Raw genomic sequence first — 26,954 nt, forward strand, 5'->3', positions numbered from 1 at the left:
AGTAACTGCCTCAGTCCCTTTCATGTCACTATAACACAATACCACAGACTAGGTAATTTATAAAGAAAATAAATTTATTTCTCACAGTTTTAGAGGCTGGGAAGTCCAATATCAAGGTGCTGGCATCGGGTTAGGGCCTTCTTGCTGTGTCATCTCATGATGGAGGGTAAGAGGGTGAGAAGGTAGGACAGAGAGGAAGGGGGCCAAACTCATCCTTTTATCAGGAACCCTCTCCCACAGTAACTAACCTGCCTCCGTGATAACTGACACACTCCCATGATAACAGCACTAATCCAGTCATAAGCGCAGAGCCCTCATGATCTAACAACCTCTTAAAGGTCCCACGTCTCAACACTGTTGCATGGGTGATTAAGTTTCTAACACATGAACCTTGGGGACACATTCAAATCATAGCAATAACAAGTAGAAATTAGATGAGATTTTAGTGTGGTATTGTGGGCCAATTTACTGCTACCATTGCTAATAGCTAATATTTATTGTTTATTCGCCACCTTCTAAGTACTCTACACGTGGGTTAACTCACTGACTCCTGACATCAACCCTGCAAAGTATATATTGTTATAATCCCAGTTTTATAGGTAAAGAATCTGAAGCACAGAGACATTACACACAATCTGAGGTCTCCTAGGAGGGACTCAGGAGCAGGAAGTCCAGCGCAGGTGGTCTTTTTACTAACATGGCCACTAGAGAGTCACCCAGAGTGTGCAGAAGCTCTGTCACTTCATATCTGCATGCCTTATGCCCTCTTGTCTGCCCTTTGATCTGGGATACTCTTCCTTAAAGACTCAGGTCAGGGTAGAGCTCAGGGGAAGAGGAGGAGAGACCTACAGAGTGCATGAAGGCAGGAGAAGCCACAATGAGAGAAAGAAAAAACCTCTCTGACTGTTTTGAATCCCGGCTGCTTCCAGGATGGAGCTGCTGAGCGCACGGAGTAGGAGCTGGCAAAAAGCTGCAGCTGTGTCTTTTGGATGAAATTGCTTGGAGGCTGCAGGAGAGAAGAGGGCCTTGGTGGCCCCCAGGTCAGTAAGACCACTAATAGGGTTCCCGTGGACCCACATAAGAGCAAGGAGGCACAACAACTGAAAAAAAAGGAGCCACTCAGAGGCCGCAGAGTCATCACAAAGAACTGGAGTGCAACTTGTCCCATCAGAAGTGTTTGGAGCATGGGTGGTGGGGAAGACAGGCCCACTGGGGGAATTCTGGGGCACAGCATGGACAGCTGATCTGCCCCCCAATCAGAGTAGGACCACTCAGTGGAGATTGATCAGGAATACAGAACAGTAGGGGGTGCAGTTTGCTGAAAAGACTCAGGCCCAGACGAGAGTTTCCACACAGTCCAGGTGTACTGGGTCTCATGAGAGCCAGAAGTACCTACAAAGTCAACCATTAAAACTTGAGCTGCACAAAAAGCCTTCCCCAGGGAATGAGCAGCAAAGCAGCAATTTAGCTCAACCACAGAGCTCAAGGGCGGGTCCCCACAGGAAGTTCTCCCATTTTAGAAGTAAGCAAAGGACAACAAATTAGTTTCAGTGCAGAGTTTAAGTGGTGGGAACAGCAAATAATCCCAACAAAGAACTGAAAGAAAAAACAAAGTACTCACAACCATAGACAAAGTTTGATATTAATTAGTAAAGGTCTCTCATCACCAAAGAACACCTATAAAACTGAGAAGGACTGGAAGTCTCCTGGGCTACCAAGCCAGGGAAGGAGGAGGAGGGCTGGGGGCTCCAGCCATGCCCCTCAACAGCCACAACCAGTCCAGCTATGACCAAGCCACTGCTGGAAGCCCTCTGCTCTCTCCTGCAGGAATGAGGGGGTGCCACAGGCCTCAGCCTCACCCCACCTTCTTCCTCCTCACACCCTATTTCCTTCCCCCTTTCCCTCTGCCCTTACCCCCCAAGCACTCTACAACAAAATCATAGAATGTAAAAAGATATTAATAAATGAATAAACTTAAAAAAGGGATATAAAATACTTTAAGAAAATTTTTTACATGTAAAATTTATTCTGAAAAAGTAAAAATTTTTATTTCTTTAAAAAAATAGTAAAATAAAAGCAGAGAGTTTGCTCCAGTTGGAGTCAGAAGGGAAATCAGAGATACAAGAAGGGTGGAAAGAGTTCGACTTCTGGGAGGCTTTCCATTGCAGAGATGGAGGGGGCCACAGGGCTAGGACCAAAGAATTTCCTTTAGGAGCTGGGAGCAGGCCCCGACTGACAGCAGAACAGTGGGGACCTCAGTCCTATGACTGCAAGAAACTAAATTCTGTGAACTAAGAAGTGAGTGTTTTAAAGTCACTAAATTTGTGGTAATTTATTATGTGGCAATAAAAAATAAATACAGGAGCTTTGCACCTGATGGATTGAATTAACTGTTCTTTCCTTATTTTATCTTTAAAAATAGAGATAAAATTAAAATACACCGAAAGGCATACAGATCTTAAGTGTTCAATTTTCCTTTATTTTTTATTTCATTTTATGTTTTTGGTGGCTGGCCAGTACAGGGATCTGGACCCTTTTTTATTTTCCCCAAAAGGCTTTCCCTATTTTATTTCTTTGGGAAAGGAAAATGAAAAGTCTTTCCATTACATATAGTAGAGATGTATATTTATATATATTTATATGTCATTTCTTTTGTGGTTGGACATCCCAAAGCTGAGTCAGTTCATATTTTTTCTTTTTTTTCCTGCACTTCTCCCTGTCCATATAGTCCAGTCCCAGGTTCTGGAGCAGGTGCAGTGAGGGGTGAGTGGAATGGGCAGTGGTTGTCAGGATGGCTTCCCGCCCAGCCCACAAACCTTGTGAGGACCATCTGGAAGGGGCTGTGCAGAGGGTCAGAGGCCATGCAGAAGGGCACTCCTGTTTTTGTGGGGGATGCACAGCTCATTAAGCAGTCACCAGTTATGAGAGGAGGCTGGTCAGGGGCTGGGGGACTGGCTCACAGTCGTTGTCAGCTCTCTCCGCCCTGCCCCCCCAAATTCAGACCTGGGGGTGGGAGTGTAAAGTAAGGCAAGTCGTAACTAAAGCCAAAATGTTTCATTGTTTTAGTTATACTAAGTTTCCGTTTACACTGTCAGAGCTAGGGCTCAGACCCTCCAAACCCATTGTACAGACTGGTTCACCAGACCCCTCACATGCAGGTCTAGGCTAGGTAATTTGGAAAAATCCTGGGAGCTATTGGCAGATGACCTGAGTTCAGTCCTTAGTTTCCTCAGCGGCAGCAGCTTACAGGTCCAGCAGTGGCAGTGGCCTTGCAGAGGGTCCCGGGGGCACTAGCAGCAGCAGCCTCCAGCAGCAGTAGTGGCCCCCCATGCCCCCACCCCGATGGGAGGGGGGGGCATCCCGAGGATGGGAGGCGCCATGGATCAGAGCCACTCATCCTTATACTTTAGTCCATAACCCAGGACACCAGGGTGCACATGCGCATTTACACTGGTCGATAACCAAGGAACACCTGAGTGCATATGCCTGTTTACATCAAATACTCAGCAAGATTCTGAACATCTGAGGGGCCCTGACTATTTTTCCTATATTTTCCCAACAGGGAGGAAGAGAGAGTGAAAGAGAGAAATACAAGGGCTGAGGGCCAGGCCTCCTCCAATTTTTATCGCTGGTGAATTAGAAATTTGCTTTTCCTTTCCTGTCTTGGGGAGATGGACTGAGAGGGCCCCGAGAGGAGGAAGTGATGTTGGCTGTCGATTCTTGAGGCGGAGGTTAGACTAGTTTTTAGGAAGGAAATGAGGTAGTAATATGCAAGGAAGATTTCAGGACAGAGAATGGAGACAATCGGTACTTTGAGCAATTGTTGAGGGCCCAGGTTGGTTAGGTTTATGGGAATGGAGAGAGTGACACAACTGAGAAATGGTCAAAAAGGATCAACAGGCTTTCATGATGTAGTGAATCTGGGAAACAAAAGAGCAGAGGCTGGGGACTCTGGTGATGTCACTGAGAGAAATGAGTGAGTTGAGAAGAGAGCTGATTTAGATGAGGAGTAATTTCAGTGTTTGGATGTGGGGGTCATGAGCCCTGGGAGGTAACGGGATAGAAACCAACTGCAGGAGCCATCTGCAGAGAGGCCACTGAAGCTGAGGATGGAGGGTGCGTGGAGGGAGACAATTGAGGTCTGAGTACGGAATCTGCTGTGGGGAGAGCAACACACAAGTTGGGGACAGAAGGAGGAAGAAGTTGTCTGTGATCTTATATGTTGTAAAAATGAAACATGTGAGAATGGTGAAAGTCTGAATCTGGCCAAGAGATGGATTCTGATTTCAAGCTGCTTCCAGCGGTCTTGGGTATGGAGGCACTGCTGCAGAGGGCCAAGAGAAAGGAGGGCATGAGGAAAGGGAAAGACAGCACACAGAGTTCAATTCTTGCACGTGAAGGAAATGAGATAATAGGTTAATACTTAGTGGAATTAATAAGTAAAGGTTATCAAGTTAGAAGAGGTCTGACTCTCTGCAAGGGCAGAAAGAAGGAACTGAGAACAAGGAAGAGATAGAAGGTCTAGAGAGATTTCTGTGACTAAACCTGTGGAGACCCTCATGAGTAAAATCTGTACTTCTGCATCTGATTCGCTGGAGCTACCTGTGTGGGAAGTGTTATTTGCTCCTAATGAAGAGGCTGGGAGATCTTATCTCAGAGGAACATGAGCTGTTCCAGTTCCTTCTGGGCAGGTTGGAGCTGTGTCCTGTTGCTCCTAGATGGACACACTTTGTGAGCAGGTGTGCAAATAAATTTAGCTAATTCCCTGATCACTGGATCAGATTTTTTGTAGACTTACAAATAGGTTAACTCTGAGTCCTCACTGAGTGTATTAGTCCATTTTGTGTTGCTATAACAGAATACCTGAAACTGGGTGATTTATAAAGAAAAACGAAATTTATTGCTTACAGTTTCTGAGGCTAGGAAGTCCAAAGTCCATCTGGCGGTGGCGACAGTGACCCTGGGGTCTCACATTGCAAGATGGTGGAAACAGAGAGAGCAGAGGGAGAGAGAAAGACAGACTCTCTTCTTCCTTTAAAGCCCTCAGAACCACGCCTTGACCACCATTTTAAATCCATTCACTACTGCATGGTCCTACAATCCAATCACCTCTTTAAGGCTCTACCTTCCAATTACGATAATAGGTTCTCCCACCCCCTTAACAGTCACAGTGGGGACTAAGTTTCTAATACATAAAACTTGGGGGACACAATTCAAGCTTCAGGGAGTTTTGGAGGGACACAATTCAATCCACTACACTGAGGAATTTCTTCTGCCTATAGAGAAGATATTGTCTAAACTAGTGTCAACCAGGAAGCAGCATATTGATGTCACATGTATAATTTTTATTATAAATACACACCAAATTTTACAAAAAGTTCAGAAGTAGCCATAGCCAGGCAAAATTAAATAACAGCACAGCATGGATGAGGGAAAGTATATATAATCTGTGTCAGGGTTAGAAAACCCTGAAAGAGGTATGTGCCTATAGAGACCTTCTAACTATTTCTCTTGGTGGAGGCCTCTTAGGCATAGCATGAGATCAAGTAGACAGTATCTAATAAAACCTTTCTCTTAATAGCCCCTGAGAGATTCCATCTATGTAGAAGAAGGTTGGTTTAGAAGTACATTTGACTCTCCTCCTGTCCTGATGTTTTATTCTAAGACACATTGGGATTCATAGATACCCCACCCCCTGTGGGAGAAAAGTTACATTTCAGAGACTGTTCAAAAAGCCTAGGGCTGAGTTATAATTCCCTACTCGTGTCCTAACACTCTCTCAACAGCCCTGTTTCCCAAGGGGCATCAGCACAAGTGTAGCTTTCAAGGTGTAAACAGTGCCGCCAGCGTGAGTGATAGTGTTCCCTTTAGAGCAATCCCACTTCTCAAGGACCAAACACACCTTAACAGAGGCAAGGTTTCCTGAGAAAGTGAGTGGGACAAAAGACACACATGGAATAGAGTGGTAGCTGATGATTGGTGTCCGATGCCTAGAAACTGAGTTAAATCTATTTCTAGCTATGAATGAGGAAAGACTCTTCCTGTTTTCTGTTTGAAGCCCCTGATGAAAAAGCCTTGAGAGGCTCCTTGCCAAGGGGACCTGAGGGCTTTTGGTGGCTTTTTTTTTTTTTTACCTGAGACAGTCAGATTGGCTTACACAGCTAAGCTAAGTAAAAATAATTCCTTTCACATACATAAGCAGTTTCAAAAATTAAAATGATGAAATGTCTCAGAGAAAAGGGAAAAAACCCAAATTGTTGCATTCTTTAATGATAAGTTAAATAATCTCTGAAGTGTAGCTCTCTGACTAAGGAAGTTCCCAGAGATTGTATTCATTAAAAGCTGACTCCCCCTAAAGCTATAATTCCTTCCTCTCTGGGCACTTCTTTGAATAAAGCCCATAAAGATATTAACACATACGCGCACTTTTGCATTCTACGTTAGGAATTGCCTATAGACCTTGGCAAATAGTTTTCCTACTGCCTCTAGTGTGTTCTCTGGAGACAGGCTTGCCAGAAGGCTTAGGTGGTATTCTAGCTAAGCAGCGAGGTGCTTAGACCTTGATCCTACAGGTTGGCAACCCTGACAGTGGACAGAGGTATAGAATTTCCCAGTTTGCTACTGGTTATGTATTTGATTTTCCTGTGTATGGTGGTTCACACCAGGCATTGGAGAGGTAGGAGAAGTCATTATTGCTTTTACTTTCTCTCTCTGTTTTTCTGGCACATGTGAAAAGGACATAACTCTCAAGGTTATGGCAAATTCAAGTTAGACTCCAATAGGACAGGATTGCGGTGGGAAAGAATGAGTGCACTTGTATAGGTAAGTTTAAAACAAGTCTAGTTTGGGAAAGGGGGAGGGGTGGGAGGTTCTGGTAACTCTCTCCCAAAGTTGGCTTTGCCAAATTTCAGTGACAAGGAAGCTTAGTTTGTTTTCCTACAGACTGCCGGATGTACCTTTTTATCTGTTGACACTGAAGGGAGGGGCTGTGACCAGGCAGTCTGAAGGTGCTGCCTTAGGGAGAAAATGTGTGTGTGTGGGGTTGGGACTTATACCCTTTTCCCCTGAGGGTAAAAGGATTCCCCAGTAATGAGAAGAGAGACTTGTAGTACATCCACAATGCACTGAGCAGGACAGGTTGCATTACTTCCTTTTGACTTCTGAATAAACTGTTTCTGTGGCTGTTTGGGATGAGGAGGCTGAGGTTGGTTGTGTTGGTTGCCAAGCATTGAAGTTCAGGGAAGAATATACAACTTCATCCATCTGAAAAGCATGAGTGGTGATCAGTTGAGTCATTGTCGCAGGTCAGGACCTTGCACCAAGAGCTGTCACCTTTCTGAAACTTTTTGCTTTGGAGAAGGGCTTTTGTTACCCATTCCCTGCTTGCTAACATCCTGATGAATCTATTAGAAGAGATAGATTATGGTGTTCATAATGGAATATGTAGATACAGCAATGAGAATGAACAACTCACATATGCACCAATATGGGTGAATCTGACAAAACCATATTTAACAAAAGAAGCCAGACACATATATGGATATACTATATTTTTCATTTACGTAAAAGCAAAAACTGGCAAAATTAATCTAGAACATTGGCAAGGAATTTAGAGGAACTTGCAGTTTGGATACAAGACAAATTTAACATGCAAGACTATTCAAGGACAATTAAGTGCTGAGTTGTGTGATATTTTTTTATGAATCCAAAGGGAGTACAAATTAAATATAGGTCACTTTGGCTACAGGAGATTAAAGGCCTTTGTGGAAAAGAAAAAATTGAACTGGGTATGTAAGAACAGATAAGATTTGGGCTAGCTAGTTAGCTCAGTTGGTTAGAGAACAGCCTTATAAACTCAAAATCACGGGTTTGGATCCCCATACTGGATAGCCACAAAAAAAAAAAAAAAAAAAAGAAGAAGAATAGGTAGGATTTATTTATAAAATCTTTCATATGCAAAGTTGTGAAAGGTTCATTTGTAGGATTGATTCTGGAGAATAAAGACATGTTAAAATTTAAAATTCCTAGTTGTTGCTGGTGGTAGGTTAAAGGCTAAAAATGGCTGAATCAGTACTCTGTAAGCAGTCTTCATTTTTGTGTTTTTGCTTTATGTTGTATCCACAAGTACTAGCAGAATGCTTGAGACACAGTAGACACTACGTAAGTGTTCGTTAAATAAATACAATTTTCTTTAAAAAAAATCTAGGGGGTTGGTAGTTAGGATGGTGGTTGCTCTTTAGAGGAAGTAACTGGAAGGGTATTTTTTGGGGGGGATCATATAGTGTTTCTTGATTTGGGTGCTACTTACATGGATGTGTTCAACTTGTGAAAATTCACACTTTGTAAAATATACTTATGATATACATTTTTCAGTATATATCTGTACTCTACTAAGAGTTTAATATGAGAAAAATCAAGCAAAATATTATAAGATAAAGGAACCAGGACCTCAGAGCCATTAGAATGGAAATTACCCTTTTGACAATGAGAGCAGGGGGTGCTGGCTGGTTTGCTCACCTGGGAGATTATGGTGCTGGTAACACCAAAAGCAAGGGTTCGGATCCCCTTACCGGCCAGTTGCAAAAAACCAACCAAACAAACAGAAAAACCAAGACAATAAGAGCAGGGCAAAATTGAACATAGAGTGGGGAGAATGATTTAGTGCTGGCATTGTGCTGGGTGCTTTACATATGTTATCTTGTTTAGTTCCTTCAACTTCCCTTTGAAGTAGGCAGAATGCCCATTTTTCAGGTGACAAAGCTGAAGATCAAAAAGGTTAAGGTTAAGTTACGTGCCCAGGGTCAGAGAGCTAGTAAGGGTCACACTAGGACTCAAACACAGAATGGGCTAATTCCAGTGCATGTTCTTGCTATAAGTAGACTCATGGGTGTGATTAACCAATACTTCTTTCTTTATTGCTGCTTTGAGGAATTTTGACCCAAACCTTGATCTCACATTTGAGTCTTCAAGACTATCCCATTCTATACAGAGACATTTCCATGAGAAAATGAGCCAGTGAAACTGGCTGTGCTTACCTTGTAAGGGGAGTTGTCAGAGTGGCCCTGACCTGGGGAAGCAAAAGAAGAGTTATCAACTTCTGGAAATGCAAAGCTGACTTACGGCCTGTGATTTCTTGCTGAGGGAGGTGGCAGATGGTGGCGGTGGTGGGGGTGGGGAGGTAGCCCATGGTCAGTGAAGGAATTTGCTTCCGTCAGAGTCTGGGGTCCAGACCCAGCATTAGTACCAGAGCAGGGGTAGGGGGAGAGCCAAATGAGGCCTCAATCCACCTCTGAAAATTTCTACCAGCTCCCAAGGCCTTGATTTTTGCCTAGAGGCATGTCTCAGCAACATGCTCCAGTGGCAAGCGTGGCATTAAGGCCCACAGCACCAAGAGCACCCACAAGACAAGGAAAGTCTCACCAAGGGAAAATGCCCACAGCCGTAATAGAGGCAGGAGGGGGAAGGAGTAAGGATGAGGAAATGGGTCCTAGAGAGAGGGGATCTGACTCAGGCCTGCCTGGCCTAGGCGCATGAGCCCCTTTCTTACCTGGGGCTGTTTCAGGGGCCTCTTGTTGCTAGGAGGGCTGTGAGGACCTAAGTCAGCTGAGGGTTGGGAATTGGAGTCTCCCTCTGTAAAAATTCAGAGGGAGGGAGTGGTTCGGGAATCCAGGACTCCCTGCCAGGGCAGGGCACGTGGTGGAACACACCAGTTCTCACTGGGCAGCTGGTTTTACTTACTGTGGTTGGAGGCTGAGGGTTTGTGCTCTGTGAGATCACTCTGGTCGCTTGCCCTAAATAAATATCAGACACTGTGACTGCTATTCCCAAGCACAGGATCTTTGCTTCCTGAGTTAGGAAGGAAACTGTCAGTAGATGATTCCTTGAGGTTCCTTTGTGTTCATTCATACTGCGTATGGTACTGCCTTTTCTCTTGGGGCCTCATTCTTTAATCTAACCATGATCCCTTCCAGTGTTTACTCCTTTCCTGTTTGCTGGGTGTTCACATTTAGGTCGATTCTTTTTTTTTTCTTCTTCTTCTTTTTTTGGCAGCTGGCTGGTAAGGGGACCCAACCCCTTGACCTTGGCGTTATGACACCATGCTCTAACCAACTGAGCCAACCAGCCAGGCTTAGGCTCATTCTTTATCAATGCTCTTGCACCTACTTCTACCCTAAGACCTCTCCTGTTTTGTTTTCCAGGGGTAGATTCTGTTTTGTTTTGTTTTTCCCTGCTCGGGTCTAAATGTGTCCCCCAAAAGTTCATGTATTGAAAACTTGACCCCAGTTATAAGAGTGCTAAGAGAGTGGGAAATCTAATTCTGGTATTTGAAAGATGGGGCCTTTAACAGGTGATCGGATTGTGAGGACTGTGCCGTGGTGAATGGATTGATCCATTCATGGGGTGATGGGTGTGGTTGTGATGGCGTTATAAGGAGAGTGAGTGAGGAAATTAGCTGTCTCTTGCTCAGCCCATTCTCAGCATGTGATACCCTGCATCACTGCAGAATCACCATCACGTAGAAGGCTTTACCAGATGTGCCCCTGGACTGTGGACTTCCCAGCCTCCAAAACAATAAGTAAATTTTGTTTCTTTATAAATTATCCAGTTTCAGGTATTCTGTTACAAGCAACAGAAACAGACTAATACATTCCCTCACTTTATTTATTGTCCCATAGGACTTTGGTTGTTTCTTCTCTCTCTCTTAGTTTCTCTTCCTGTCCTGTCCTTCCCTCCTCCTGCTACAGTGGCCAACAGAGCTTTCTCCTGCTGCTCCTTTCATCTCCTCATTTACTTCTCTTCTTGGACTTTGGCTTCTTTTGCTGGGGACAGAGGAACATCATTGGGCCTGTTCTTCTAACCTAGTTGGGGATGTGAATAACCATGTCCAAGAGACAGTGGGGTACAGGGAGCATGAAGACCTGGGAAGAAACGACCAGCAGGAATTAGCGCCAAGAAGCAGAAGTTCAGGGAGGAGGAGATCCAGGCCCAGAGACGGAGGTGAAGAAGTCCTTTTCATCTCCCAAGCATGGCAAGTAGCTTTGGAGAAAACAGAATGAGAGGAAAGGCCACCATACCCTCCAGTCTTCCTGAAATACAGAAAATACACCAGGGCTGCCATCAGAGCCACCCCGGCCAGTACTCCAATCACAATGCCAGCAATTGCCCCAGCTGAGAGGCCAGGAGAACTTCTTTGTACTGGATCATCTGTCATGGAAAGAAAAGAGGAGAAGGACTGAAGGTGGAATTATTTTACATTGGGGGTGCCTTGGGAAACAACTCAGCCTGAATAGTCTCTACTTGTCCCTTCAAGGAATACATTTTCTGTGGGAAGGCTGCTGGGAGGTGATCAGGCAACTATATCCTTGTAATCTATTTTTTCCTCTCATTATGTTTCTAGGTTGGTGATTATTCTTCCCTCAATTTCATCTTGTAATCCTGCTTGTAATTTTCAGTTCGGGAATCTGAGATTCAAAGAACTTAAGAATTGTGTGCAAGACATTTATAACTGTAAAAGCACACATTAAAAAAGAAGAAAGATTTCAAATCAACAACTTAACTTTACAACTTAGGGATATACAAAAGGACAAAGGAAAGCCAAAGCTAGTAGAAAAAAGGAAATAATAAATATTAGAGTGCAGATAAATAAAATGGAGAATAGGAAAACAATTTAAAAGATCGATGAACCAAAAAATTAGTTCTTCCAAAAAAGAAAAATCACCAAAATTCACAACCTTTAACTGGATTGACCAATACAAAAAGAAAGCAGATTCATATCACTAAAATCAGAAATGAAAGTGGAGACATTATGACCAGTTGTGTAGAATTATTAAGAATTATTACAATACTATGAATAATTGTATGCCAACAAATTGGATCATGTAAGTGAAATGGAAAATTTACTAGAAACACAAAAGTTACCAAGAAGGAGTCATGAAAAAATAAAAAATCTGAATAGCCTTGTAACTAGTAAGGAGATTAAATCAATAAAAGCATTTGACAAAATTCAACATTCTTTCATGATAAAATCACTCAAAGTAGGAATAGAAGGAAACTACCTCAACATAATAAAGGCCTTTTATGAAAAGTTCACAGCTAACATTATACTTAATGGTGAAAGACTGAAAACTTTCACTCTAAGATCAGGAACAAGGCAAGGATGTCAACTTTCTCCGTTTTTACAACATAGTATTGGAACCTAGCCAGAGCAATTAGGCAAGAAAAAAAAAAAAAAAGAAAAGAAGTCATCCAAATTGGAAAAAAGTGAAATTATTTCTGTTTGCAGATGGCATGACTTATATGTAGAAAACCCTAAAGATTCCAGAGAACTAAATTTTAGAACTAATAAACAAATTCAGCAAAGTTGCAGGATTCAAAATCAACATGCAAAAATCAGTTGTATTTCTATACAATCTGAAAAAAAAGAAAATACTATATTTACAAGAGTTTGGAAAATAATAAATAGGAATAAACTTAACCAAGGATGTGAAAAGACTTGTACCCTGAAAACTGGAAAATACTGCTGAAAGAAATTAAAGAAGACTAAACAAGTGGAAATATATCCTGTTTTTATGGATTGAAAGACTTAATATTGTTAAGATGACACTACCACCCCAAGTGATCTACAGATTCAATGCAATCCCTATCAAAATCCCAGGGACTTTTTTTGCAGAAATGAAAAATCAATCCCCAAATTCATGGAATCTCAAGGGACCCCAAATAGCTAAAACAACCTTGAAAAAGAAGAAGAAAGTTGAAGGAATCACACTTACTGATTTCAAAATTTATTACAAAGCTGCAGCAATCAAAACAGTGTGGTACTGGAATAAAGAAAGACATACAGACCAATGGAATAGAATGGAGGGCCCAGAAATAAACCCTTGCATATATGGCCAAATGATTTTTGACAAGGGTGCCAAGACCATTCAATGGGGAAAAGACAGTCTTTTGAACAAATGGTGTTGAGAAAACTGGATATTCATGGAGAAGAATAAAGTTGAAGCTTTACCTAATACCATGTGAAAAATTAACTCAAAATAGATCAAAGACCTAAATGAAAGAGCTAAAACTATGAAACTTTTTAAAGAAAACATAGGGTGAGAGCTTCATAATGTTGGATTTGACAATAATTTCTCAGCTATGACACCAAAAGCATAGGCAACAAAGAAAAAAATAAGTAAATTGGACTTTATGAAAATTAAAAACTTTTGTGCATCAAAGAACACTATTAAGAAGGTGAAAAGACCACCTCTGGAATGGGAGAAATAATTGCAAATCATATACCTGATAAGGAATTAATATCTAGATATATAAAGAACAACTATAACTCAGCAACAACAAAACCAAACTACCCAATTAAAAAATGGGCAAAGGACTTGAATAGACTTTCCTCCAAAGAAGGTAAACAAATGGCCAATAAACAAATGAAAAGATGCTTAACATCACTAATCATCAGAGAAATGCAAATCAAAACCACAGTGACATGCCATCCTCTATGTCGTTTGTAGCTCATTGAGTAGGTGAGAGAAAACAAAGAATTGATGAGTTAATGACAGAGAGAAGAAACTTGACCTTGAGGGCCTTTCTTTTTTTCCTCCTTACTGAAACCCCTCCGGCTACAAGGGTCTTTCTGAGGCTGGGAGAACCCCCTTCCAATATTCTAGACCTGACCCAAGGTCAGCCATGAGAAATCAGAGAGGCAAGGGGAGGAGAGAATCTGCAGAGATGGAGTGGGGGGACTCGGGGAGAATTAGGCTTTTGCTTGTACCTATGGGATACTGGCTGGGAAAGAAATTTTTTCTGGTATTCTCTTTGCAAACCAGGTAGACTCCACTCCGGAACTTGTTCCCAATGCTGCAGGGATCCGCTTACCAGAGACTGTGATCGTCTTGACTGTGGTCCTGTTGAGGCCTGTGGCAGAGTTATAGGCAAGGCAGGTATAGGATCCACTATCATTCACAGTGATGTTGGGGATAATGAGCTCTTGTGTGGATTGCTGGGGCCTCCCATTGATAAGCCACGAATACTGTGCGGGTGGGTTAGAGGCCGCATAGCAGAAGAGGCTGAGGTTTGCTCCTGGATGGTAAGATGAGTCTGGGGGGGAAATGGTGGGGGTGTCCGGGCCATCTGGAGCAAAGAGAATAAAGACACACATGATATCTTCTGGGGAAAGGGGACACTCCTGGTCTGTAGAAGGACCACAGTATCCCTCTGAGCCATGTGAAACTTGTTTTAAAAAGTTTGAACCATGGGCTTCTGGTCAAGATGGTGGAATAGACAGTCCCCAGCATCACTCTCTCCCACAGATCAACCACTTTACAGCTATAAAAAAGCAACAACAGCCAAGCTGGGGCTTCTAGAGCTCATGGGAAGAGGAGGAGAGATCTATGCAGTGCATGAAAGCAGAAGTGACAATGAGAGAAAGAAAAAAGCACTCTGACCACTTCATGCCGTGGCTGCTTTAAGGCTGGAGCTGCTGAGCACATAGAGCAGGAGACAGCAAAAGCTGCAGGTGTGCCTTTCAGATGCAGATGCTTGGAGGTGGCAGGGGAGAAGAGGACCTTGGTGACCCCCAGGCCAGCAAAACCACTAATAGGGTTCCCATAGACCCACAAAGGAGCGAGGAGCCACAACAACTGAAAAAAAGGAGCCACTCAGAAGCCAGTGAGTCATTTCAAGGGACCGGCACATGGCTTGTCCCATGAGAAGTGTTTGGAGTATGGGTAGTGGGGGAGACAGGCTCATCAGGGAAACAGTGGGGCACAGCAAGGACAGCTTACCTGCACCCCAATCAGCAAAGGACCACTCAGAGGAGACTGGTTAGGAATATAGAATTTCATGGGGTGCAGTTTGATGAAAAGATTTGGGTCCAGATCAGAGTTTTGACACAACCCAGGTGCACCAGGTCTCTGGAGAGCCAGAAGTACCTATAAAGTCAACCATTAAAACCTGAGCTGCACAAAAAGCCTTCTCTAGGGAATCAGCAGCAAAGCAGCAATTTAGCTAAACCACACAGCTCAAGTACTGTTTCCCACAGGAAGGTTCCCTATTTTAGAAGTAAGGAAAGGACAAAAAAATTAGTTCTGGCCCAGGCACACCACCAGCACCTCAGGGCCCACCTGGGGTCCTGAAGTATGGAGCCGTACACTGGACCCCCCCCTCCCCAAACCAGGCACACCGCCAGTGCCTTGGGGACTGCTTGGGGACCTGAGGTATGGAGCTGGGGCACTGGACACCCCCCCTCCCACAACCAGGCACACCACCAGAACCTTGGGGCCTGCTTGGGGACCTGAGGTATGGAGCCAGGGTCTGGATCCCCCCACAACCAGGCACACCACCAATGCCAAGGAGCATGCCAAAACATCACCTCTATGTGGGTGGCCCACCACAGTCACCACAATAACCATGGCTGCCATGAAAGTGGCTAGATGTCACAACCACCATGCAGATGGTCTGCCAGCCACTGGAGTGCATTGACACAAGAAGAGTCACCAGTAGAGATAAAGAAAAGAAGAGGATGTCTCTCTCCACAAAGCCCATTTCAGAGTGACAGAAGAAGCATCTGCTCTATGATAACATAGGAGGACTTGAACATACCTCTCAGCATTGGACAGATCATCTAGGTAACAAATCAACAGAGTAAGCATTACTCTTTCAGGGGAGAGAAGAAATCTGGTTATCAGTGGTGGAAGGGGGGAGGGAGAGGGATGGGGAGAGATTTGACAAGGAGCATAAAGAATAAGTACGATATGTAACAATATATATGCTAGTAATATTGATTTGATCAACACATGTGAATGTTGAACTCTCAAAATATGTATAATCAATTATGATTCAATAAAATTTTTTTTAAAAAAGAAGAAAGTTCCAACCATAACCCCTGTGCTCACTGAACCTGAGTCTGAGACATTAACTTGTTCCTCCCATCACATGTCGTTGATCCTGAGCCTCTCAAGACAGGAGCAAGCCCTCCCCTCCTCTTCTTGGCTCATGGCTGGATGTGCCCGAATAGGCGTGGGGCAGGAAGTCATGGCCAGCCTGTGTGTCCGGGAGTGAAGGTTTGTGTACCTGGACGTGGGAGGGACTGAGTGCCCTGGACTCTGGCTGCGTGGATTTGGGCTGACAGCCTGGGACATGGGAACAGATGTTACTCACAGGAAATATTCAGGGTGAATGCGTCACTGCGGCTGGTGCTCACTGGGTTCTGGGTTTCACACTCATAGGGTCCTGTGTCATTCCTCGTGACACTGAGTAAAGTGAGAGTCCTGTTGTCCAGGGACAGATCCAGCCTGGGACTGACCTGGAGCCTCTGACCGTTTATCCACCACACGTAGGTTGTGTCCTGAGTCTCAGGTTCACACGTTAATGCCACAGAGTCCTCGTCCTCCACAGGGTGAGAGTTGTTACTTGTGATGGAGGGTTTAGGTAACTCCGCTGCATAGAGAACAGAGAAGATTACCCTGTGTGGTGCCTTTGATTGCCTCCTCCAAAGGCATCTTTCAATCACAGTTGGCATCTCTCACCTCTCAGCTTACCTGAGTCCCTAAGAGAACCAGGCAGGTGTGTGTGTCACAAGACAGATGCAGTAGGATCTGGGTGCTCAGAGAATGTTAGGCTGCCTGCTCCTTGTTGGAGAGAAACTCAACTTTCTCACGTGTGAAACGAGCAGCAGCGCTTGGTTGTGGACAGACACAGGACGTGGAGTTGCAGTTCCCCCATGGCCTCTCCAGGTTTGTTCCTGGCCAGCTGACTGCCTGACTGACCTCGGGACATGTGGGTGCTGAGTCCCTTCCAGCTGCACAGTCCTACACTGCCCAGCTGAGGTATGTTTTCTCTGAGGCCTTTCTTTTCAAAGATATCTAGGATGGGCCATGATGGGGACTGGATGTTTGAGCAGAAATAAGACATATGAAATACCAGGAACAAGCCTGGTGATCAGTTTAGTAGTCAGGGTGTGTGCCAGAAGGTGGGGAGATATATATATATATATATTTGTATAAGTATATGTATCTATATATCATATATATCTATACAAATATGTGTGTGGGTGTACATATATAGATATATATGATACATATATATCTATATATGTACAGATATATATATATACACCCACACGCACACACCACACACGTACATTTGTATATGCCTAGTACTCAGTTCTCTCTATATACATATACTTTTTGGCATTACCCCTTCCCTCCACACAGGACTCCATGGCTGAGTCTCTCTGCTTCTCCAAGTGAACATCACTCACTGTCATATGTGGTCATCGCATGTGATGGTGTCCACAGGTTTGTACAACTGGTGACATCAGAGCCAGGACAGCTAAGAGGCAACTGTCCCGAGGCTCGCTCTCTTCCCATTCCCCTGCAACCTGACCCGAGGGAGGCCCTGGCATCCACTGGTGGCACCATTAGGCAGATTCAAGACAGGCCACCTGAGCACCTTCTCAACCTGCCCCAGTCCCCTAGATGGTGTCAGAGCAGAGCAGTGACTGGGCGAGCCGGGAGCAGAGCAGGAAGTAGAGCTATGATTTGCTCATCCTCATTTGGGGGAGTTTCCTCCTTTCATTTGGGAAAATACAGTATGAGCTTGTTTCAAAGCCTCATATGTTCCTTGTAGCTCATGGAAAGGTAAAAGAAAACAAAGAGATGACAGGAAGGGATGTGTTAGTGACAGAGAGAAGAAACTTGACCTTGAGGACCCTTTTTTCCCCCCTCTCTGAAGCCCCTCCCACTATGTGGGTCTGTCTGAAGATGAGAGAACCCCCTTCCCATATTCTAGACCTGACCCAAGGTCAACCATGAGAAATCAGAGAAGCAAGGGGAGGAGAAAATCTGCAGAGATGGAGTGGGGGGTAATCAGGGGGAGAATTAGGCTTTTGCTTGTATCTGTGGGACATGGGCTGAGAAAGTAATTTTTTCTGGGATTCTCTTTGCAAACCAGGTAGACTCCACCCCAGAGTCTGGTGATGATGCTGCAGGGATCCGCTTACCAGAGACTGTGATCGTCTTGACTGTGGTCCTGTTGAGGCCTGTGGCAGAGTTATAGGCAAGGCAGGTATAGGATCCACTATCATTCACAGTGATGTTGGGGATAATGAGCTCTTGTGTGGATTGCTGGGGCCTCCCATTGATAAGCCACGAATACTGTGCGGGTGGGTTAGAGGCCGCATAGCAGAAGAGGCTGAGGTTTGCTCCTGGATGGTAAGATGAGTCTGGGGGGGAAATGGTGGGGGTGTCCGGGCCATCTGGAGCAAAGAGAATAAAGACACACATGATGTCACCTGGGGGAAGGGGACACTCTGGTCTGTAGAAGGACCACAGTATCCCTCTGAGCCATGTGAAACTTGTTTTAAAAAGTTCCAACCATAACCCCTGTGCTCACTGAGCCTGAGTCTGAGACATTAACTTGCTCCTCCCATCACATGTCGTTGATCCTGAGCCTCTCAAGACAGGAGCAAGCCCTCCCCTCCTGTTCTTGGCTCAAGGCTGGACCTTCCCGAATAGGCATGGGGCAGGAAGCCATGGCCAGCCTGTGTGTCCAGGACTGAGGGTCTGTGTGCCTTGACTTGGGAAGACCTGAGTGCCCTGGACTCTGGCTGCATGGATTTGGGCTGACAGCCTGGGACACAGGGGAACGTAAGTTACTCACAGGAAATATTCAGGGTGAATGCGTCACTGCGGCTGGTGCTCACTGGGTTCTGGATTTCACACTCGTAGCGTCCTGTGTCATTCCTTTTGACACTGAGTAAAGTGAGAGTCCTGTTGTCCAGGGACAGATCCAGCCTGGGACTGACCTGGAGCCTCTGATCGTTTATCCACCACACGTAGGTTGTGTCCTGACTCTCAGGTTCACACGTTAATGCCACAGAGTCCTCGTCCTCCACAGGGTGAGAGTTGTTGCTTGTGATGGAGGGTTTGGGTAATTCCGCTGCACAGAGACCAGAGAGAAGATTGCCCTGTGTGGTACCTTTGATTTCTCCAAAGGCATCTTTCAATCACAGTTGGCATCTCTCACCTCTCAGGTCACCTGAGTCCCTAAAAGAACCAGGCAGGTGTGTGTGTCACAAGACAGATGCAGTAGGATCTGGGCACTCAGAGAATGTGATGCTGCCTGCTCTGTCTGGGAGAAACTCAACTTTCTCACGTGTGAAATGAACAGCAGTGCTTGGTTGTGGACAGACACAGGACGTGGAGTTGCAGTCCCCCCATGGCCTCTCTGGGTTTGTTGCTGACCAGCTGACTGCCTGACTGACCTCGGGACATGTGGGTGCTTCCAGCTACACAGTCCCTTCCAGCTACACAGTCCTACATTGCCCAGCTGAGGTGTGTTTTCTCTGAGACTTCACTTCTCAAGGATATCCTGGGATGGGTCATGATGGGTACCAGGTGTTAGAGCAGAAACGACACAGGGAGACCAGGAGTAAGTCCAGCGGTCAGTGCAGTAGTCAAACTGGGGGGCCTTGAGATGAAAGCAGTTCTGCCTAGGTGTTTGATGGAGACTGACTGACCCAGTGACCCAGTAACTGGTGGAGCAGTTCCAAAAAATGATGCAGAAGAAGTGAGTGGGACAGGAAGGAGCTGCTGGCCTTGGAGCAGCACCACGTTCTCTGTCCTTGGTCTCTAATGTCCCTTCTCCCACTGCACAGGTGAGGACCATGTGGATCTTTCCTGAAATACACGTGGACATTTGCAAAAGCAGAAGAACTGACTGGTGGAAAGGGGGGAGCATGAACTTCCTGAAAATCTGTCCTCATGACCCATGTTTGTTTGGTGGATATGACATAGAATACTGAGGAACAGTTAAAGTTCTTTCATATATGAAAATTGTTATTAATACCCCAGATCTCGGGCCAATTCCTGAGAGGAATATATCTCTGGAGAGCAGGATAAGGTCTTAGACAAAGCTCTGAAGTCCAGCACGATCACGTTATGATCAAAGGAAGAAGCTAAAGTTGGTTTGAAATCAGTGACTCCCTGGGTAGAGAGAGACCTGTAAGTCCTGTTAAAAGGACAGAACTTGTCAAGGGGGATGTCTTAGAAGCCGCACTCATATAAATAGAGGAATGAAACCAAATTACTTGAAATATTTGCTATGTTAGTAAATTGAGAAGAGTTCCATCTCAGTAATTCCTGGGGAGAGTCAGGCAAAATGGGCAGGAGCTTGGCACAGCCATGTGAAATGCTTTCTTCCTTTTCATTCGACCCCAGGAAACACAGATAGAGTTTGATCAAATTCATCCAAATTGGGTAGAGTCTAAGTGAATCGACAGTGGCTCATGCATCTCACTGCTCAGGAGGACCCACCTCAGGATAACGGTATCATGTGAGGACACAGGTGCGTGTGGGACAGGCAGGGAACCCATCAGACAGCACCGGTCTGGCCAGTTCTGCCTTGGGAAAGGGCTGGGAAGCGTTAGAGGCACAGAAGCCCCCACCAGGATGAGGATGGAGTCCTGAATCAAATGGGTGAAATGACCCCTGGGTTTCTGAGGATTGCAGACCTGTTCTTCTGCCTTGACTCATTGAACAGTCAGTGTAGAGTAGACGGGGGAGTTGCTTGTCCTTGTCATGTGCCCCGTTTCATGTGTTGGCATCAGGAAGGAAAAGAGCCCTGGATAGGGACACAGTGGAAGCTCGTTCTCATGGTGACCTAGAGACACTGGCTCATGATAAAGCCTCTCAGGAATGGCTGCTTCGACTGATTTCTGTATCCTTTACTCTTGCCTGGGAGGGTGGCCCTGGCCACAGGTGTTAGTGGGAAGGAAACAGGACAGCTCGTTAGTGGGAGTGCCTGGGGAAGGCTTAAGTGTGGAGGAAGCTGTGCAGGGCAAGGGCTAGAATGAAGGGAAGGAATATATCTTGGGACATGGAGGAGGAGAGAGAGAGAGCTAGAAACAGCCACAGAAGTGAGCAGTGATGGGTACAGTGACCTCAAAGACCCCAGGAGAAAGAGTCCATGGCTGTCCCAGAAGCAGGGCAGCAAGCCCTGAAAACCCTTCCATGGCCAAGTAGCCCCAGAGTCACATAAGACCAGCTCCTGAGGTGGTTTTAGGAGCAGGTGGTCAGAGAGGAACATGGGTCTCAAAGCCTGGAGCGACAAGGAACAGGTGTGGCCAGAACCTCCCAGGACTCTGCATCCAGATGCCAGTCCTTGAAGAAATCATGGATCATTCATTCATCCCCTCCCTCTTTCAATGAAGAACTACTGACAGTTTATCACTCTCTCCATTTGCTGGGCCCTGTGCTTGTGCAGGGTGTGGAGTGGAGAGCGAGGAAGCAAAGACCTTTCCTTTGTCCTCCAATGGGAGTGACATCAGCACGTCAGGAAACATACAAATGATCTGCAGTCCGGTGAGGGTGGGTGTGGATCAGCCACCTGATGGGGAGGCCTAGACAGTCCTGACACTGACTCTGGTTGTTGTGGCAGGTGATTTAGTTCTAGAGTAAAAGCGGATTAATTCTTCATGTGCTCTCACCCCCAGACCAGAATCTCTCTGTGTGAGCTACCACTGCCTAAGAAGAAAGGATCTGAGCCAATGCTAGTGACAGTTAGGGTCCCTAGAGGCTTCATATGGCCCCTGAGAGTAAGAGAAGATGGGGCTGTGGCTGCAGACAAAACTCTCCTGTGTGTGATCTGCCAGCTGTGGTCTCTGATTCTCATTCAGTGACTGCATTTCCTTTGCCTCAGTTTCTCTTTAATAAAATAGGATAAATGATAGAGGGTATCTGGCTTGTCTTGTTGTCTGTGAATTAACCTGAAAATACTAACAATTGCCTGACTTAAACTTTGGCACAGAGGAGCAACCTGAGTAAATAACACTGATGATTATTTGCCTTCAAGAGATGGTTCCCAGGGCCTGATCCCTGGTGGCAGGGAACTGCCAGGAGTGCCTTTTCTGTTCCTGCCCCTGAGGACACTGACCTTCCTATAGAGTTTCCTAAATTCCCAAGGGCAGTTGGACAGTGACCCAGGGAACTTGTCCATTGTGCTCTCCGTGTGGAGTCCCAGATGAAGGACTAGGCTCTGCCCTTGCCCAGATGTGGCTCCTGAGGCTGAGCCCTGGTTGGTGACCAGCTCCAGGAGCCTTGGCACTCAGGCAGCGGGTAAATCATTGCTCCCAGTCAGCCCTGCCCAGGAGGCCAAGGCTCAGCCCTGTCCACAGGCTCCCCGGGGTCACTTGGAGTCAGGAGTTCCGGGAAAGGGTTCTGAGGTAGGGGCTTCCCAGGGCTGAGCATCTCTGTGAGGATCCTAGTGGGACCCACGGGGAGGGACTTGACTGAGCCCTTCAGGGTCTTCTTCAGGATCATGTTTTCAGGGAGGGGCCACTAGGGCTGGACTGAGACTGGTTTCCCTCTGCTGAGTTACCCCATCAAGCCGTCCTTCTCTGTGCAGCCAATGTCTGCAGGGTCTGGATTTAAGACAGGAATTCCGATCTTTTGAAGTTTGTCTCCACAGTGTGTGTCCTGCACTAAATGTTCAAACCCCAACATGGGACATAAGGCAGAGGAGAATGTAGGGACACTCTAGGACTGACAGTCCTGTGTGTGTGAAGTAGAATTGACCCCACCCCAATACCCAGAGATGTAGAGGAATCACTTACGATATACTTGGAACTGTCCAGTTACTTGATCAGTGCTGACATCTGCATCTATGATTTCTAGTGTGTAGTATCCTGTGTCCTCCAGGGAGACATTCTGGAACAGCAGAGACCCATTGAGGAATAATGTCTCTCGACCACTGTTTGCAGGCCCTGGGGTATTTACTTGAGTGCCTGTTACATATGACACAATGCGTTGGTTGCTGGACACTACTTGCCCTTTGTACCAGTGATAGGCTAGAAGATTCTCTGGCAGATTGTGGACAAGTAGAAGAACATCCTTCCCTTTGGCAGCATGGAACGGCACAGATTCCATAGTGAGCTGGGCAGTGGTGGGTCGATTCCAGAAAGTTACAAGTGAGGCTAGGAGGGAAGAGAAAGATAAATCAACCAATCGGGACCTGGGTGCTGGGACGGAAAGATGGGGCACTGGGTCCTGAGCAGGTCTCTTCAACCCTCAGCCTTGGTTTGTGTATGTTTGTGTGTGTGTATGTGTGTGTGTGTGAGAGAGTATGTGTGTGTGTATGTGGGTCTGGGTCTGGGTCAGCAGCGTGACCTCCATTCCTTCAGAGCCTCTGAACTTGTCATTCCCTCTGTTTGGAACACTCTTCCCCAGTGTCTGCAGGGATCACCCCTCACTGCCCTCAGACCACTGCTCACATTCAGGGCATCCTTGGGAGACAACTTCCCTGACCTCCTCCTCTAGGGTCACTTTCTGACCCCTCTCTGCCCTGTTCCCTCCATGGCTCTTGTCAACAACTGACCTCACCTTCTAGATCTCTTTGTCTTCCTCCCCACTACAGCGTGAACCTTGTGAGGGCAGGGCCTTGTGTGATCTTTGTTGTACCCAGTGCCTGGAACAGGCTGCAGATACCTGTGGATGAATTGATGAGTGTTCCCGTGGTCCTGTAAGTCCTGGTGTTTATTTGTCCGTTACTGGGGTTGGTGGCTAAGGACAATGTTTTATACCCTGGTTGTGTTTTTATTCGGAGTGTCACCCTGGTATAATTATTATTATCATTTTTCAAAAAGGAGTGGACAGTGATGATTACCTTGGAAAACAGCAATTGAGATTTTCCTGCCCCTTTCCAATTCCAGTTCACTGAAACTTTCCTGTGCTGAGCCTCCACAGTCTCTTTGGTGTTCTCTCCCCTCAGGTCCCAAACAGAAGCCTCCTGTCCCCTCTCAGAGCCCTGTCCTCCCCAGCAGAACCCAAGATAGTCTCTGTGCTCCCATCGTCCCACCCACTCCCAGGGAACCTTCCCCTCTCACCTGTGAGCAGGAGGCTGTGCCAGGGGATGTGCTGTCTGCGGGGAGGGTCTGGGGGGGCCCTCATGGTCTCTGCTGCCTGCTCTGTCCTCCCTCTGTGGAGAAGAGCTTTGGCTCCAGAAATGCTCACAGCACTGCAGCTGGGACGGGCCAGCTCTGCTGTCCTTCCTCCGTCTGTGCTGAGCCTCCTCCCAGGGCGGAGCATTTCCCAGGGTCACATGGGCTGGGGGCGGTGTCTCTGCTCAGGAGGCCTCTCTCTCTCCTCTCCTCTCAGTCCTGCCTCCCTGGTCCCTTCTTTCTCTTTCCTTGTGTAAATTTAGCTTTTCCCGACCACACTTTGAGAAGGACGTCTGATGGGGACCTCTGCTTCCTGAGAGAGTGACCCACACACCCCAGCACTGACCTTTGCTGTGTCCAGGCCTTGGGTCTGTCAGTCCCACACAGAGAACATCTAAGATATCCAAACCCGGGGGATTATGTCTCTTTGTGACATGGAAACCCAGTGGACACTCAGGCCTTCCCAGTGCTCTCAGCTATGCTGGGAAGGGTGGATTTACTCCCAGCAGGAGGGTGACAGAAATGGCTCTGGGGGCTAGAAAGGGGCAGATGAGTGATGACTGGTGAGGGGACCTGCCCTCTATCTCAGTGCCACCAGCCTGACCTCTGATCCAGGGACAGAAACCCAGGCCTAGGTGTCTCAAAAGGACCTGCAGGCCCTGGTTGTGACGGGGCAGGGGTCCTGCGTGTCCTGGGAAGAGAGGACAGTGGTGGTGGGAGGTCGGGTGCTGTGGGCTCCGTTGTCCTGGGGGAAGGTTTCAGGGAGACCCACGCTCTTTGTGTCTGTTGGCTGAGCTGTGGCTCAAGGCATGTCCGTGTTGTCCCTGACAATCCTGGGCATCTTCTGTCCTCTGTCTGGCTGACTCCTGTGGTCACCTGGCCTCCCCACTCCCCATAGGTGGTGCCAGGAGGGAGTGTGGGCTGCACAGAGACTCCTGGTAGAGCAGGGTCCTCAGAGGCCTCAGGAAGGAGCGCGAAGGATAGAGCAGGCATGTGGGAAGGACCCAGAAGGGTCTACTGGAGCAAGGGATGGAAATCAGGCTCCATCTCCCTTTTCTTAGCCAAAGCTGGGCTCATATCTCAGTGGAATATCCTGACTGTTGTCTGTGCGTCCCGATGTCGCCTCCTGGAGGTCATGAGGAGACCTGCGGCCATTTTCAGGAGCTGCACCAGGGACCCAGACCAGGCTTCAAATGGTGTGAGTGGCCCTGCCCACTTTGCAGAGGTGAGCTCTGACCTCCTGGCTGCAGGATTGGTCATCCTGTGTTCTGTTCACGGCAGGTCTCCAGGCCTGCCAACTCCATCCTAGTGCAGGGTGAGCCCAAAGAGACGACCCTGAGTTATACTGGTCCAGTGTCAGGAGAACTGTCCACCCAGAGGATGGGCTGCTTCAGGAGAAGCCTTCTGCGTCCTGCCTGTCATCGACTCTAGGCCTCCACACAGGGCCCAGGAACTGGAGCAGCTCCCACCTGGAGACTCAGCAGGGGATCTGTGGGTTCCTCTGTTAGGGGAGGGGAGGCCCGTGGCCCCTCAGCCCGTCTGAGATGGAAGCACAAGCAGACCCTGGGTTGTCCTGTCCTGTCCTGCATGGGAGGTTCCCCTCATTCCCCAGAGCTCCTTGTGCTGGGAAGGATCTGCAGGCACCACAGCCAGGTGTCCGCATAGACCTGGGACCCTCAGGGATGGAGAGTCCCCCCTGACTTCTTTTGTGCTCAGTCTGGAGCTCAGCCTTGCCCTGGTGGTCACTCCATCTGGGATGGAGGATGCAGAGTTTGTGTCAGGTCAAGTGTATTTATGGGAAGAGGAAGGACATAGGTTGCCGACTCAGGTCTTCCTGGGAGACATGATGTCACTTACAAATGAGAGACGGGAGTCAGCATTCCAGGAATGAATCAGGTTCAGACCCCTCACTGTTAGGAGGTCCCCGTCCTCCCTGACACTAGAAGGGTAAAGGCCCCATCCCTGGGACAGCCATGGGCACCTGCTGGCCTCCTCCCATGCCGATGCCCGTGCCCCTGTGTCCACAGGGAACATGCTGTGACCTCAGGTGTCACACAGAGTGATGTTCTTCTGTGGTATGGTTCCCCCCACCCATTTAATAAGTATTTATTGAGCATTTGTTCCATGTCAGCCACTGGGCTGGGTCCTGGGAATCCCACAGAGAGCAGGACAGACATGGTCCCTGGGCTCATGTAGTTTCCCTGTAACAGGGAGATGGGCACCTGGCGAGCATCATGGAACTAAGGAGTTAACGATCATGGAGAGAAGGGCTGTGGAGGGACACTGTGTGCGGCATCTGGGTCCTGTGACGGGCTGAGCTGGTCTGGGAATCACAGGGAGCTCCCCTGAAAGTGCCCTTTTGGCTGAGACCTGAAGCTGAGTGGACGTCCCCAGGCAGGACAGAGGGTGTGGAGGCAGGAGCTGCCTGCAGAGGGAGCGGCCTTGAGGTGGGAGACGCCAGGCTGGAGGGAGGAGCGGACAGAGCATTTGTGGGGGGCTTGGAGAGCAAGGAGGACTGTGGACTGAGCCGAGGCTGGTGAGGGTCGGACCCTGCTGGGCTGTGGGCCATGCTGAGGGGGGTCCGCAGCCCCTTGGGAGGTCCCAGGTTGTGGGGACAGTGAGGAAAGTATGGAAGGAAACGTCGGGATAAACAGTTTGTACCCAGCATCATCATTAAGCATTTATCACGTGTTTAATTACAATTTTAATGGTCTTATGTTTCACCGCTGAATTCACAATCTCTGTCATGCAAACTCTCCTCTGATCTACTGCAATGAGAGTTCATCAAATCAGACGGTGGTCTGAGGCCAGGACAGTTTTCGTCTGCAGATCCAGCACAATATTCATGGCCCCAAGCTGGGCTGGAGCTTATGGGAGTAAAAGCGGGAGGACCTATTTCCCTGTATCCCCCGGTGAGCCAGTGTGTTCAGGTGGGGAGACTCCATTCTCCTCCCTTTTCCCGACTGCAAATGACCTCAGAACAAGGGGCAGAGCCTGAGGTGGGTAAGGGGCTGTCATCTGAGAC

The 26,954-nt window shown here is 47.1% G+C and overlaps 1 protein-coding gene across 4 annotated transcripts; it reads right to left on the bottom strand.

Annotated features, from left to right (window-relative positions):
- Positions 1-7,028: 7,028 nt before the first annotated feature.
- LOC134387006 (carcinoembryonic antigen-related cell adhesion molecule 6-like) lies at positions 7,029-24,006 on the bottom strand. Of its 4 annotated transcripts, XM_063109181.1 has the most exons (10): positions 23,876-24,006; positions 22,607-22,966; positions 18,655-18,933; positions 17,996-18,250; positions 16,153-16,431; positions 13,870-14,124; positions 11,076-11,205; positions 9,739-9,791; positions 9,036-9,067; positions 7,029-7,263 (listed from the first exon to the last, which is right to left on the bottom strand). In XM_063109181.1, the coding sequence occupies exons 1-10, from the start codon at positions 23,937-23,939 to the stop codon at positions 7,144-7,146; spliced, it is 1,827 nt and encodes a 608-aa protein (XP_062965251.1). In that variant the 5' UTR covers positions 23,940-24,006; the 3' UTR covers positions 7,029-7,143. The 4 variants fall into 4 exon arrangements, with proteins under 4 accessions (XP_062965251.1, XP_062965254.1, XP_062965252.1 ...); XM_063109182.1 differs by lacking the exon at positions 9,739-9,791 and having other exon boundaries at positions 7,195-7,403; XM_063109183.1 differs by lacking the exon at positions 9,739-9,791 and having other exon boundaries at positions 7,202-7,263.
- Between the last annotated feature and the right edge of the window lie 2,948 nt (positions 24,007-26,954).

This window comes from Cynocephalus volans, chromosome 10 (genome assembly GCF_027409185.1).
Source record: "Cynocephalus volans isolate mCynVol1 chromosome 10, mCynVol1.pri, whole genome shotgun sequence".
Classification (NCBI taxonomy): Eukaryota; Metazoa; Chordata; class Mammalia; order Dermoptera; family Cynocephalidae; genus Cynocephalus; species Cynocephalus volans.